The 13,513-nt window shown below is 34.8% G+C and overlaps 2 protein-coding genes across 2 annotated transcripts in view; both read right to left on the reverse strand.

The window, feature by feature from the left end:
* Positions 1-2,762: 2,762 nt before the first annotated feature.
* Positions 2,763-6,154, reverse strand: LOC125818817 (tropinone reductase-like 3). The gene is made up of 6 exons (XM_049498334.1): positions 5,895-6,154; positions 4,305-4,421; positions 3,821-3,955; positions 3,492-3,617; positions 3,300-3,401; positions 2,763-3,210 (listed from the first exon to the last, which is right to left on the reverse strand). The coding sequence occupies exons 1-6, from the start codon at positions 6,024-6,026 to the stop codon at positions 3,061-3,063; spliced, it is 762 nt and encodes a 253-aa protein (XP_049354291.1). The 5' UTR covers positions 6,027-6,154; the 3' UTR covers positions 2,763-3,060.
* Positions 6,155-9,156: 3,002 nt separating this feature from the next.
* Positions 9,157-13,513, reverse strand: part of LOC125818868 (receptor kinase-like protein Xa21) — a 41,701-nt gene continuing 37,344 nt past the window's right edge. The window contains exons 2-3 of the mRNA XM_049498382.1: positions 9,194-9,488; positions 9,157-9,162 (exon numbers count right to left, since the gene is read on the reverse strand). Coding sequence (XP_049354339.1) covers positions 9,157-9,162; positions 9,194-9,488 — 301 coding nt within the window. The remainder of the gene's footprint in view (positions 9,163-9,193; positions 9,489-13,513) is intronic.

Below are 13,513 nucleotides of genomic sequence, written 5' to 3' on the forward strand. Positions count from 1 at the left end.
TTCGGTTTGAATCGATTATTGATTAAAATCAAAATCAAACCAATCTAGTTGATTTTTAAAATTTTTTAAACCGAACTAAACGAAAAAAAATAACCGTCGGTTTGGTTCAATTTTTCTGGTTTATTCGGTTTGAAAGTAATATTTTATTTGGGAAGTACTTATCTCGATAGACACAAACACCTAGTACATGAACAATCCACAAAAAACTATTGTCGGTTTAATTAAGCAATACTAACTTATCGGTTAGCAGGATAGGTAAAGACAAATGAATTTTGATAGACTTGGACTTAGGATTGTTATAGTTGGACTAAAGTGTTGCGCTTGAGAAAATTGTAAAGTTAAAGATTTCGGTTAATTAAAATGTAACAAAATATTATATTTTATTTATGAATAATATATAAATAATTATAAAATTTATATCTAATTTTGTCGGTTCGGTTTGGTTATTTTTGCGGTTGTTTTTTAGTAAAACCAAAATCAAACCAAATGGTATCGATTTTCAAAATTTAAAACCAATACCTAACCAACCCAAACCAAATATCAATTTTTTAAATCGGTTTGGTTCGGATTGCGGTTCGATTTGATTTTTTAACCATAACCATGAACAGCCCTATGAGTCATGACTTAGTTCAAAGGTTGTTTAATGGTCGGTCCGCCAAAAAAGTCATTTTAACTGATCATCATATCATATATTATTATAAGTGGGAAGCTCCAAAGTAAAAAGTTGAATTATCATTTTGTCTTTTTACTAAATTTAAATTTGATTGATTATTTAATTAAATACGAATATTTTAATTACATAATGGTAGAATTTAAGTCCTTAAGCCCTTTAATAATTAAATTATTATTTTCTTGATAAGTGAGTACATTGATATTGCTTTTAATTATAATCATAATTCTCATAACGGAAGAATTTGAAAAGTTATGATTGATAAAACAATGTATATATCATCATCATCATATCATATATATTACTAATCATATATTATATATCATATATATTACTAAAAGTGGAAAACTCCAAAGTGCAAAGTTGAATTATCATTTTATCCCTACATTCAATCATAATATTATAAAATATTTAATTAATGAAATATTAAGTAGCTAATCATATTATATTATACTAAATACTAAAAATGAGAAGGTGTCAAATTAATATAATGAGTAATTCACTTTAAAAAAGCAATGCATTACTTTTCTTAGTTACTCTCAAACTGTTAAGAATCTAAAAGGTTACTTTGTATGGTTTAATGATATGGACTAGATTCAAATGGAGGTATAATGTATTCTTTCAAAATCAATGCATTGATTTCCTTAATTAATTTGAAAAATGGATAAGTAATTTAAAAAGTATAGATCAGATTCATATGTTGCAGTATAAAATGTATTTGAACAATCATTTTCTAAAGTTATTTAGAAGCTAATGTATAATGCAATGAAATCATAGAGATTTGTAAGAGTTACCTGGCACAATAATTTTATGGGTTACACAAAAGTTTAAGGAAAAATGCAAGCCACCCTTATTAGAAAATGAATCTATTTAGTTATATTTATTGTTATTACAAAGCACAATCTTATCAGAAATTGATATGAGATGAAGTTGAAAGGATCATTCTTGACCCATCTGTTTTATCGGGGAGTCAGGTAAGGCCGAGAGGGTTCATTCAAACCATTTTTGACGGAAAATTACACTATTTATACATATTGTTTAAATAGTTTTTATGTATATATTATAGATGTTGAACCTTTGTTTGTTTTGTTCTTCATATTTTGAACCCCTTTTAGTGAAAATCTTAGTTCTGCCGTTGATTCTATTATTAATGTCTTAAAATCATATTTTATGTGTTCAATTTTGTACTAAATGACTATGGTTCATATTGACTATTTGTTGCAATTTAGTGATTTTTTACACATAGATTTACGCTCAATATCGAAAGTGTCGTGAATCAGTCCTTACTTGAATATACGTACAATGCACTTACTCAAATACTAGTTTCTCAAAAATCACTCGACTAACACATACTACAAAAAACAAATGCATAGAGGAACGGTCAACCATATCTGTTTCAGATCCTTTTTAAATTCCTGTCCCACAGATATTTTGGCTGTATTACTAAAGTGGCAAATTCTTTTACTGGTGTATAATTGAGTTTGATGAAGCTTAAGCACTCCTAAGTAGAAAAGTAGAAAGATTAATCTGGGTTTAAATTGCATTGCTGTGGGCCTTCTGTTTAGTGATAAGAGGACAATACGTGATGTGTATGTCATGAGTTAGTGACCTAAAATCTTGGTATTTAAATGGAGTAGGGTAGAGAGTCCATTATTTCCCAGGGAATGTGGGACAGTGGGAGCCCTTAGACTGTTACTGTTCAAGGTTGAACAATTAGGAGCTGTTTTGATAGAGTGTATAAGAATAGTGTGTGTTAGTGATGTTGGTATTAGTTAATGCTGAGACTATTCTTATGCATAGTTTATTTCTCACTTTCTCTTCTACTTGAGCCGAGGGTCCATCAGAAACAACCTCCCTACACTTACAACGTAGGGGTAAGACTGCATAAACTTCTCATTGGGATAAAGTGATGAACTAATAAGGATACATGTGAACAAGCCAATGTTTAGATATTTATGGTCCTAATAGATGCAATTTCGAGATGGTAATATGTGCTTATTATCATCTTGCAACCTGACGTTTGCAAAACTATTGGAAAAAATAATATAAACAAGAGCACACTTTCCAAACTTCTAAGGCTATTCACCTTAATCAAACTTCTGTTGATTATTATCTATCAGTTGAGATAAAAGTTGAACATCTTGTAGCTATTTCCTCTCAAGGTGAATAGAGCTAAAAGAAAGAAGTTCTACAAAAGTAAGGAATAAGGTAATGAAACTCTGGTGTGGGCTTCTGCTGTTGTAACGACAGGCAGAGAGCAGTGTCTTATTGGTCTGATTCATGCTTCCCCTTGGTATCGGTCACAGGACTTGCATAACATCAAAAGCATGTCCGTCCTAGGCTGATGCAAGCTAACTAAAACCAGAAGGAGAGACACTGCAATCGAGAAGTTAAAGTCTGGAAGGCATTCCTCCAGCAACAACCAGAGTTTCTCCGGTTACATAAGAAGCATCATCAGAAGCCAAATAAGCAACAGCAGCGGCCATATCTTGTGTTGTTCCGAGCCTATTGAGTAATGTCTTCCCCTCAATCTCTCTCCTCTAAACACAATCAGCAACTAGTTAGTAAGTAAATAGCGAATATTTATAAGATTTTTCTACGAGTAAGATTTCATTTAATAAGAACTTACCACTTGTTCATTACTCGTGATGAAATCAGCAAAATGTGTAGGTACAAAACCCGGTGCTACACAGTTTACACGAGTATCTGGACTCATTTCAGCTGCAAGAGCCTGGCTTTCCAAATAAGACAATAAGAAGAAAGCACTAATAGGATATAATAGTTACTCATGTGCCAGGGATGCCAAGTTAAACATTAGTACCTTGGTAAGTCCGAGTAGCGCAGTTTTAGTCACTCCATACATACCCATTGAAGCTGGTGGCGAGTAACCAGAAATTGAGGAAATCAGAACAACAGATGAACCCTTCTTAAGGTAAGGAGCTGCATCCTATAAACAGTATAAAGATCAAAATATTGAGCGCATTAGCAGAACATGAAGGAAAAGAAAAGGAATTCGAGAATTTGAAGTATATGGAAATATGTGGCACTAGAACAAATAGTCATTGCCTTTCAATGTATTCAATAAATGCTTGACGAAGTAACACATGCATTTGCAACGTTGTTGTCGTGATTTTTTTATCATTAACTTACTTGTAGTAATAGTATAGCGGCCTTGACATTGATATCCCACAGCTTGTCAAGGACTGATGCTTTAGTTTCTAATATTGCATCTACTGAAGGATTGACAGCGGCATTTGACACAACCACGTCTAGTTTCCCATATTTCTGAAAAATTACAAATTTCAATTAACAAAGTTGGATCATACAAAGTAGTAAGCATTGACTTCTCATTTTCCGTAGTTAGACACCAGAAAAACCAACTAGCTTTACATAACTTGTTAGATCAAAAACCATTTCCCAAGAAAATAACATACAATTGACCTAAGTTGCTCAGACTCTCCAAAAATGTTGCCACACCCGTGTCGGATCCTTCAAAAATACACTATCTTTGGAGGATCCGACACGCACCCGTCGACATTTTTGAAGAGTCTGAGCAACATAGCAATTGACCTCCGAGATATGCAAGCACAGACCAAGAAGTGTTAATTTACAACAGAATCATTTCAATTCATACCTGAATGGTCTTGTCTATCAAATTCTTCCTCTGTTGTGCATTTGAGACATGACATACTAATCCCAACACTTCAATTCCTCCATCTCTCAGTTTCTTTACTGCTTCATCTACATTTTCCTGTAAAATGAAATAGACACTACCTAAAGTCAAATCCTCAATATGAAGAGAGTAAACAATACACAAATACAGAAAAGTCCAAGAAAAACAATGACGCTGTTTCTATTTCTTTGACACAATTTTTGTTACAAATTACTTGTAACTATAAAAAGTTTTGATCAGCTGAAATTCAAGTCAGTGTAAATTCTTTTTTCGATAACTCTAGTGGCCAGCCCAGCCTGTGTACACCTTGATCAATTCCATGTGGTACCTAATATCTCCACCAACACAGGTAACTTCCCACCAAGGCTTGGACATATGTGATTTGAACCTGAGACCTAAGGCACTAAAAAGCTAAATTCTGAATCCAAACAAGTAACTACCCACCAAGGCTTGGACATACGTGATTTGAACATAACACCTAAGGCACTAAAAAGTTAATACCCGGATCCACACGGAATTAGATGTGTTCATCCTCTGTGGTTACAAAGTCACACGTAATTCTTTTTTCGATAACTCTAGTGGCCAGCCCAGCCTGTGTACACCTCAATCAATTCCATGTGGTACCTAATATCTCCACCAACACAGGTAACTGCCCACCAAGGCTTGGACATATACGATTTGAATCTGAGACCTAAAGCACTAAAAGTTAATTCCTGAATCCAAACAAGTAACTACCCACCAAGGCTTGGACATGTGCGATTTGAACATAACACCTAAGGCACTAAAAATTTAATACCCGGATCCACACGGAATTAGATGTGTTCATCCTCTGTGGTTACAAAGTCACACGTTGGCAGTTGAAAGATTGGGAAGCTACATCTAAGATGTAGGATCTCTTAACGACGTAACTCCTTTTTGAGTTAAACCATGAGGTCTTGTCTTAAAATGGACAATATCGCACCATGTTAAGAGCATCTTTGAGCTGATTTAGCCCAACAATCTGCCATTCATAGGGATCATGTGTATGTGTGTGTGTGAAATTCTAATAAGGGGAATTCTCAAATGACACAAAGCACCACGTTGGTAGCTGACAGATTGAGAAGCTTCATATAAGATGTAGGATCTCTTAACGACGTAATACTTTTTTGAGTTAAACCGTGAGGGCTTGGCTTAAAACGGACAATATAACACCATATTAAGAGTATCTTTGAGCTGATTTAGCCCAACAATCCTCCATTCACAGGTATCATGTGTATGTGTGTGAAATACTAAAAAAGTTCCAGCTCTTCAGTTCATCAAACCCATTTGTTAGTATATACAATCAGATGAAAGAAAAGACATGAACTTTAACAAAATCTGCAAAAACCCATTTGAAGAATCACCCAAATTTTGGCAAGAAACAAACCCTTTTAGCATACAACCAGATAAAAGGGATAAAGACATTAACTTTAAGCAAAATCTGAAATACCCAATTGAAGAATCATCCAAATTTCCAAAAACACAAAAAAAATCCCAAATTAAAAAAAAATAATTGGAGTGAAGACAAAACACCTGTTTCCGAGAGGAGATAACAACAGAAGCACCTTCAAATCCAAGTCTCTGAGCTATGCTAAATCCAATACCTTGGGTAGAAGCTGTTACAATCACCACTTTCCCTTCAAATCTTTTCCCAATTTTCTCCATTTTTATATGAGATATGTGATTAGAGAGAGAGAGAGAGAGAAATATGAGATTTAGTCCTTCTTCTTCTTGGATAGACGATGACGACGTTGTGAATTTAATAATCAAATCATTAAAATCATCGATGTCAACCGTAATTAGGCGGAAAAATATGTCATGGCATAGCTCAAAGGGTCTTTAAAGGTCCGTCCACTAAAAAGTCAATTTGACTAATTTTCTAAAAATAGACTTAACACTAGGGGTGTTCACGATTTGGATAAAACCGATCCAAACCGATAAATCAAATCAGACCGATAAAATAAAACCGATTTTATTTGGGTTTGGTTTGATTTGGTTTTAGATTTTGGAAAATCGGTAGTATTTGGTTTGATTATAGTTTTATTAGAAAAAACCCGAAGAAATAACCGAACCGAACCGAACCGATGAATTATATACATATATTTTATTAATATACATACTTAATATATTATTTTTATAAACAATTTTAATGATCTTATATATGTTTTCATTAAAATTTCTTTATACTTTACTTATTGAAAGCAAGAATGCTCAAGGTGAAAACATTTATCTTATTGATTTCATGTATATGAGTGTCTGACAATTCTTTGTGGGATTGAAAATATTATTTTCTCTCCCTTCTAGACCAATATAATGAATTTTAAAGTTTTATTGATAGTCAATTCAGTGATTGAAAGTTTGGTAATTTAAGTCATTCTAACTATTATTTGTTTTGAATGGATTGTTGTCACTTTTTTCACATTTTGAATGAATTGTTTCTTTTTATTTTGTGTATGGTTAACAACCGAATAACCGAACCAAACCAAACCAAACCGATAACCACAAAACCGATAAATGTATATTATATTTGATTTGGTTTGGTTTTGATAGTTTTAAAACTAATTAAGTTGGTTTGGTTTTGGTTTTGACTAATAACCGATCCAAACCGACCCGTGAACATCCCTACTTAACACATGTATAAAAAAAATATTTAAAATCTTGAATTTTTATTTGGGGATGCCAAAATACTGACAAAAGAGACGTTGATGATGAAACTTGAAAACGTAATAATTATTGGTCTTTAGGCTTGTGATGCTTGATTTAGCCAAGTTTGAAGGGCAACGGAGAAGGATGAGTAATTTTCAGAAAACTAATGATATCACACAGGAAAACACTTTAAATCTTAAATTTCTATTTCGTGACACTGAGTACAGGTCATCTCACGTGTGAGACTTGGCCTGGCCTAGTTTGTGAGCCAACATAGTCAATTGACTGATTATTGGAAAAATCAATGAATTAACATATACAAAAAATTTTAAAATTCTTGAATTTCTATTTTGTGACACTGAAACTCTGCAAAAGAAAGACGCAACTAATGAATTTGCAATGAGTATTGGTTACCAGGGCCTATGGCCCCAGCTTGACCAAGTTTTGGGGGCCAACATAGTCGGTCAACTAATTTTTGAAAAACGAATGCACTAATATACACCAAAAATGCTAAAGTTTTGAATTCTTATTTCTCAACACCGAAACACTAAAAAAAGAGATGTCATTAATGAAAATGCAACGAGTAGAGGTCACTAGGCATTGGATAAGCTTAGGGACCAATGGAGTCAAGCGACTAATTATTGAAAAATCAATGGACTAACACACATGAAAAATGCTTAAAATCTTAAATTTCTATTTCATGACACCACAACAGTGAAAAATAGATGCCATTAATGAAAATGCAACGACTACTAGTAACTAGGCCTTTGAGGGTCAACGTTACCAAGTTTGGGCCAAGTAGTCAATCGACTAATATCTGAAAAATCAGTGGGCTAACACATACAAAAATGATTAAAATCTTGAATTCGAATTTTATAACACCGAAATATTAAAAAAGATATGTCATTAATGAAAATGCAACGAATACTGGTGTGAGGCCCAACCTGTCCAAGTAGGGGCCAACGGAGTCGGTCAACTAATTTTAAAAAAATCAGTGAACTAACACATTAAAAAAAGGCATAAAATCTTGAATTCCTATTTCATGACATCAAAAAGCTGGAAAAAAAGAGACGTCATTAGTAAAATTGCAACAAGTACTGCTCCTAAAAGGCCTGGCCTGGCCAAATTTGTGTACCAACAAAGTCGATCGACTATTTTTCAAAATATCAGTGGATCACAAAAAAAAAACACTTAAAATTTTGAATTCTTATTTCATGACACCAAAACGATGAAAAAGAAACATAATTAATGAAGATGCAATGAGTACTAGTTACCAGGACTGTGAGGCCCGGTCTGGACAAGTTTGGGGCTAGAAGAGTCGGTCGACTAATTTTTGAAAAGTTTTGTGGAATAATAATCACGAAAAACTCTTAAAAACTCACCGGAGTCAAGCGACTATTAATTTCATTCTGGTTTCTTTCAAGCATTCAAAACATAATTACAAATAGATAAAGTAAAATAGGTTCAAATCACTCAAATGAAATTACAAATAATACATGACTCCAAGTAGTAAGTACTATACGACGACTTTACTAAAGAAACAAAAAACATCATATTAACTTGCAGCTCAGAAAAGAACACCATCCGAACAGATGCTGATCACTTCTATGTTTCCAGAAATGTGTTGTTGATTTTGTTAAGCCTCTTCACTACTTCTTTCATGCTTATTCTTGATCCTGGCATTTCCATTGTGCAGTCTAAACCCAATTCTATCATGGACGCAATGCAGATTTCACTTTTTGAAGTGATCTGTTCTTCCTTGGAAAAAAGATTGGTATCCACAACGTCCATCATAGTCCCTGGAAATGATTGTGTGATCCATTTCCTCAAGTCAAGATTTTCATTGCATATCTCTTCATCTGTTGGCCTTCTTCTTGTCAAAACCTCCATCAATATGATGCCGTAACTATAAACATCGCCACTAGCAGATACTATTCCCTCCGAGCCATATTCTTAGAAAAGGTTTGAAAAAAAAATTATTCAATTGAAATACAACAATAATTCTGCATAAATAAAGACTTGCTCTTTTTACTTTTAAAATTTGGAGAGGCTTAATTATGATAAGAGAAAATCAAAGAGAGTAGATTTTTTATACCTGGTGCAATGTATCCAGGAGTGCTCAATGTCTCGGTATAAGCCATGGACTTGCTTATTGCTAAAATTTTAGAGATTCCAAAATCACCAACATGAGCCACCATATCTTCATCCAAAAGAATATTGGCTGGCTTTAGGTCACAATGAACTATTGGAGTGGCATGACCATGATGTAGATATTCAACTGCCATAGCTGCATCAAGCATTACAGTGACTCTTTGATGAAGGTTCAAGTGGCGATCTTCTTTGTACAGCCAATTCTCAAGACTCCCATTGGGCATAAATTGCAGAACAAAGGCTCTTATATAGTCACTAGAACATGTAGTAATCACTGGAACAAGATTTCTGTGTCTAACATTTCTCATCACTTCACATTCGGTATCAAACCTTTTGCATACTTGCTCATTTTCCAAATCTAGAACCTTAATGGCCACTGCAGTTCCACTAGATAATGTGCCTTTATACACAGAGCCAGAGCTTCCCTCACCAATTAAATTGGATTCATCAAAATTATTTGTTGCTCGTTGAATCTCGTGATAAGAAACTAAATGATGAGTCCTGATCTCCAGTACCTGTTCCACATGTTTGGACTTTCCTTTCTTCTGTTGTTTCATTATCCAAATTAAAACCAACAAGAATATCAAAAAGGATGCAATAACCACTGGAGTAACAATTTTTAGTAGAACCTCCTTAAGCTTTGATTGTTTTCCAGGATTATTGATAGCACAAGCAGGAATCTCCAATATGTGCATTCCGCAAAGACCTTTGTTCCGAATAAATGATTGCAGAGTTGAATTTGCAAAAATGCCACCACTCGGTATTTCACCTTCTAAATCATTAAATGAAACATTAATGCTTTTAAGGTATGAGAGTTTTCCCAAAGACTTAGGAATAGTACCTGACAATACATTTAAAGACAAATCCAAGTATTCTAAGCTTATCAAGTTGGCAAAGGATAATGGAATTTGGCCAAAAAATGAGTTGTTTGATAGGTCAAGATACTGCAGGTTTTGGAGTTCCCCGAATCTGGTTGGTATCATTCCTGAAAAGTGGTTACTGTAAAGATATAGTTCTACAATGGCTTTCAATCCTCCAATATCTGATGGAACTTCTCCCTCTATTGAATTCTGTGACACGTCTAGATAGAGAAGACCACTCATCTTCCAAAGGCTCAATGGAGATTTTGATGAAAATTTATTAGAACCCAAAGAAAGCTTTTGTAGCATGCTAAGATTTCCTAAGCATTCTGGAATTAATCCAGAGAGTTCATTACCATACAAATATAATTTAACCAAATTAGATAAATGGCATACCGCCTCTGGAATATGTCCCTGCAATTTATTGTTAGTTAGATAGAGCCCTTGGAGTTGTTTAAGCTTACCAACATCAGAAGGAATACTCCCTGTCAAGTTGTTTCCTCGAAAGTCTAGTGTCATTAGACTGCTCATGTTGCTTATACCTGTGGGAATGAGGCCGTTGATGTGTGCATCTTGTATATTCAAGTATGTAAGAGTAGATGAAAGATTCCCAATAGAATTGGGCAGATCGCCATTCAACGGATTTTCACCCACATCTATACATTGCAACATCCTACAGTCCGCCAAAGAATTGGAGAATAACAACTCACGCTCTCTTGGTTCATTGGTAAGTTGATTATGATGTAGTAAGAGTGATCGCAGCTCATGAAGATTCCCCAAATTAGTAGGAATAGCTCCCGTGAGAGAGTTATGTTCTAGCGCCAGTATCTGAAGCTTGGAAGCATTTGTTATGAACAATGGAATTTCCCCTTCCAGCTGATTGACTCCCAACTCAAGTACTTTAAGGTTCGGAAGATGAAGACCTGTAGTGGTTGGAAATCTCCCTGAGAGGTTGTTGAAATTGAAAAGAATCACTTCCAAAGAAGATATGTTGAAAATAGCCTCTGGGATTTGACCAATAAGATTAGAATTATTGGATAAGGTTAATTCCCTCAAATTTGATAGCTTCCCTAATTCTGGAGGAATTGGCCCCACCATGAGATTGTTTCCAGAATAAAGATATTGCAGAGTTGAAATATTTCCCAATGAAGTGGGAATAGTCCCTTTTATTGAATTATGATGAATATAAAACTCCTGGAGATTGGATAAACAATCAATATTTTTGGGTATGTCTCCAATTATGTTGTTGAAAGATATGGACAAAACTTTGAGCTCTCTGAGTTGGCATATGTTGGAAGGAATGCAACCAAAAATCTGGTTGCGAGATATCCTTAGAAACTTCAGATTTGACAAAAAAATTCCTTCATCTAGCAAGAGAGGACCGGAAAGTCTATTGTATAGCAGATTTATGGCAAGTAGCGACGAGATATTAAATAGTCCTACAGGAATGGAACCTGTTAATTGATTATCAGTCAAGGACAAGTCTGCAAGTTGGCTCAGATTACCGACCTCCTTTGGAATGTTGCCGCTGACTCTATTCCCAGACAAACTGAAGTTCATCATTTTTGTGGCATTTCCAACAGAAGGAGGGATCATACCCGTGAGGTTATTGTTGGTGAGATCCAAGACTCTGAGTTCGGGTACATACCATGGCCCTTTCCACATTTCCCCACTGAGTTCATTGAAAGCCAATGAAATTACTTGAACTCTCCGGTGTTGAAATAGACTTGTTGGTATACTTCCGTTGAGCTGATTGTTTTGAATATCAATCACTCGCAAGCGAGGCAAGTGGCCAAGTTCATAAGGGATGCCACCGCGGAAGTTGTTGTTCTCGAGATTGAGAACACTGAGGAAGGACAAATTGGCCAAAGACGTCGAGATTGTGCCTTGAAGATGCAAATTAGGAAGAGCCAAGGCCACAACCCTTTGCCTTTTTGGAGTGCAAGTGACACCAAACCAAGAGCAAAAGGAAGTATTTTTGGTCCAATTGTTGGCCAAAAAATGAGTGGGACTTGTAATAAGATTTTGGAAAGCTAATAGAGCTTGCTGGTCAGTCTCATTAGAGGAAGCATGTGATATAGAAAATTGAATTAGAAAGTGAAGAATCAATAAGAAGATGTGCTTCTCCATATTAATTTGTGTGTGTTGTATTTCCAATATCAAAGTTACTCCACTATATATATATATATATATAACACTAAAACAAATAAAGTGTTGAAAAGTATAGACTATAATTTCCAAAATGTGAAAACAGATTCATACGAGGAAAATAAGTAACAAACAGATTAATGTAAAGACAGATTAAAAGGAGGAAACTAATGGCCCGCTTGGCCATGCGATACCATATCACGATATGTTATCGTGAGATGGAAGAATATATTAATCCCGGTATTACTATTCCAACCAAAGATAGGAATAACTTATCCCAGGACTAATTATTAATCTTGGGATAAATTATCCCATGTTGTGCAACCAAACAAAGGATTAAATGGTGCTCAAAATTTATCCCAGGATTAACTCCCCTTATCCATCACACCAAACGACCCCTTAAGACTTGAGAGCAAAGTCAATAGGAGTCAATCTTTAAAATCAAATTTACAAGACTGTGTTACACAACACACATTTACTAATTAGCACAAAATGGAAGAAATTTTAGGGTGTGTTTGGTATGAAGGAAAATGTTTTCCTGGAAAACAAGTTGATTTTTGACTTATTTTCTCATGTTTGGTTGGTGAGTAGAAAATATTTTCCGAAAAAGATTTTTAGTGTTTGATTTATGAATGAAAAATATTTTTGAGAAATATCTTTTATTTCTATTAGAGTAGAAAATAATTTTTAAAAACAAACTTAAATTTTTTTTGGGGGGTGGGAGGTCGAGGGTAGGGGTGAAAAATTGAAATTTTGAAGTTGAAAATATTTTTTAAAAACAAACTTAAATTTTTTTTTGGGGGTGGGGGATGGTAGGGGGTGGGTGGGGTGGGGGGCTGGTAGGGGGTGATTGGGGGGGTCGAGGGTTGGGGTGCAAAAATATTGAAATTGAAAATATTTTTTCAAAACAAACTTAATTTTTTTTTTTGGGTTGGGGGTGCTAGTAGGGGTTGGAGGGGTGGGGGGGGGGGTTGGGTAGGGGTGAAAAAAATGAAATTTTGAAATTGAAAATATTTTTGAAAAACAAACTTAAAATTATTTTTTGGGGGTGGGGGGGGGGGGGCTGGTAGAGGGTGGGTAGGTGGGGGGTCGAGTGTAGGGGTGAAAAAATGAAATTGACCAAACTTAAAATTTTTTTGGGGGTGGGGGTGGGGGGGGGGGGGTCTAGGGTAGGAGTGAAAAAATGAAATTTTGAAAATATTTTTTAAAAACAAACTTAAATTTTTTTCTTGGGGGCTGATGGGGGGAGGGGGGGTGAGGGTAGAGGGTAAAAAAATAAAAAAATGAAATTATAAATATCTTTTAAAAACAATTTTTAATATTTTTTTGGGAGGGGATGGGGTAGGG

This window comes from Solanum verrucosum, unplaced genomic scaffold, assembly GCF_900185275.1.
Source record: "Solanum verrucosum unplaced genomic scaffold, falcon-dt-bn FXZP01000252.1, whole genome shotgun sequence".
NCBI classification, from domain to species: domain Eukaryota; kingdom Viridiplantae; phylum Streptophyta; class Magnoliopsida; order Solanales; family Solanaceae; genus Solanum; species Solanum verrucosum.

Excerpts from the sequence above, each read along its gene's own strand:
- LOC125818817 (XM_049498334.1), bottom strand. The coding sequence starts at position 6,026 with ATGGAGAAAATTGGGAAAAGATTTGAAGGGAAAGTGGTGATTGTAACA. Across the intron at positions 3,956-4,304 it reads TGATAGACAAGACCATTCAG|AAATATGGGAAACTAGACGT; the intron begins GTATGAATTGAA and ends GTAATTTTTCAG. Across the intron at positions 3,402-3,491 it reads CGCTACTCGGACTTACCAAG|GCTCTTGCAGCTGAAATGAG; the intron begins GTACTAATGTTT and ends TTGGAAAGCCAG.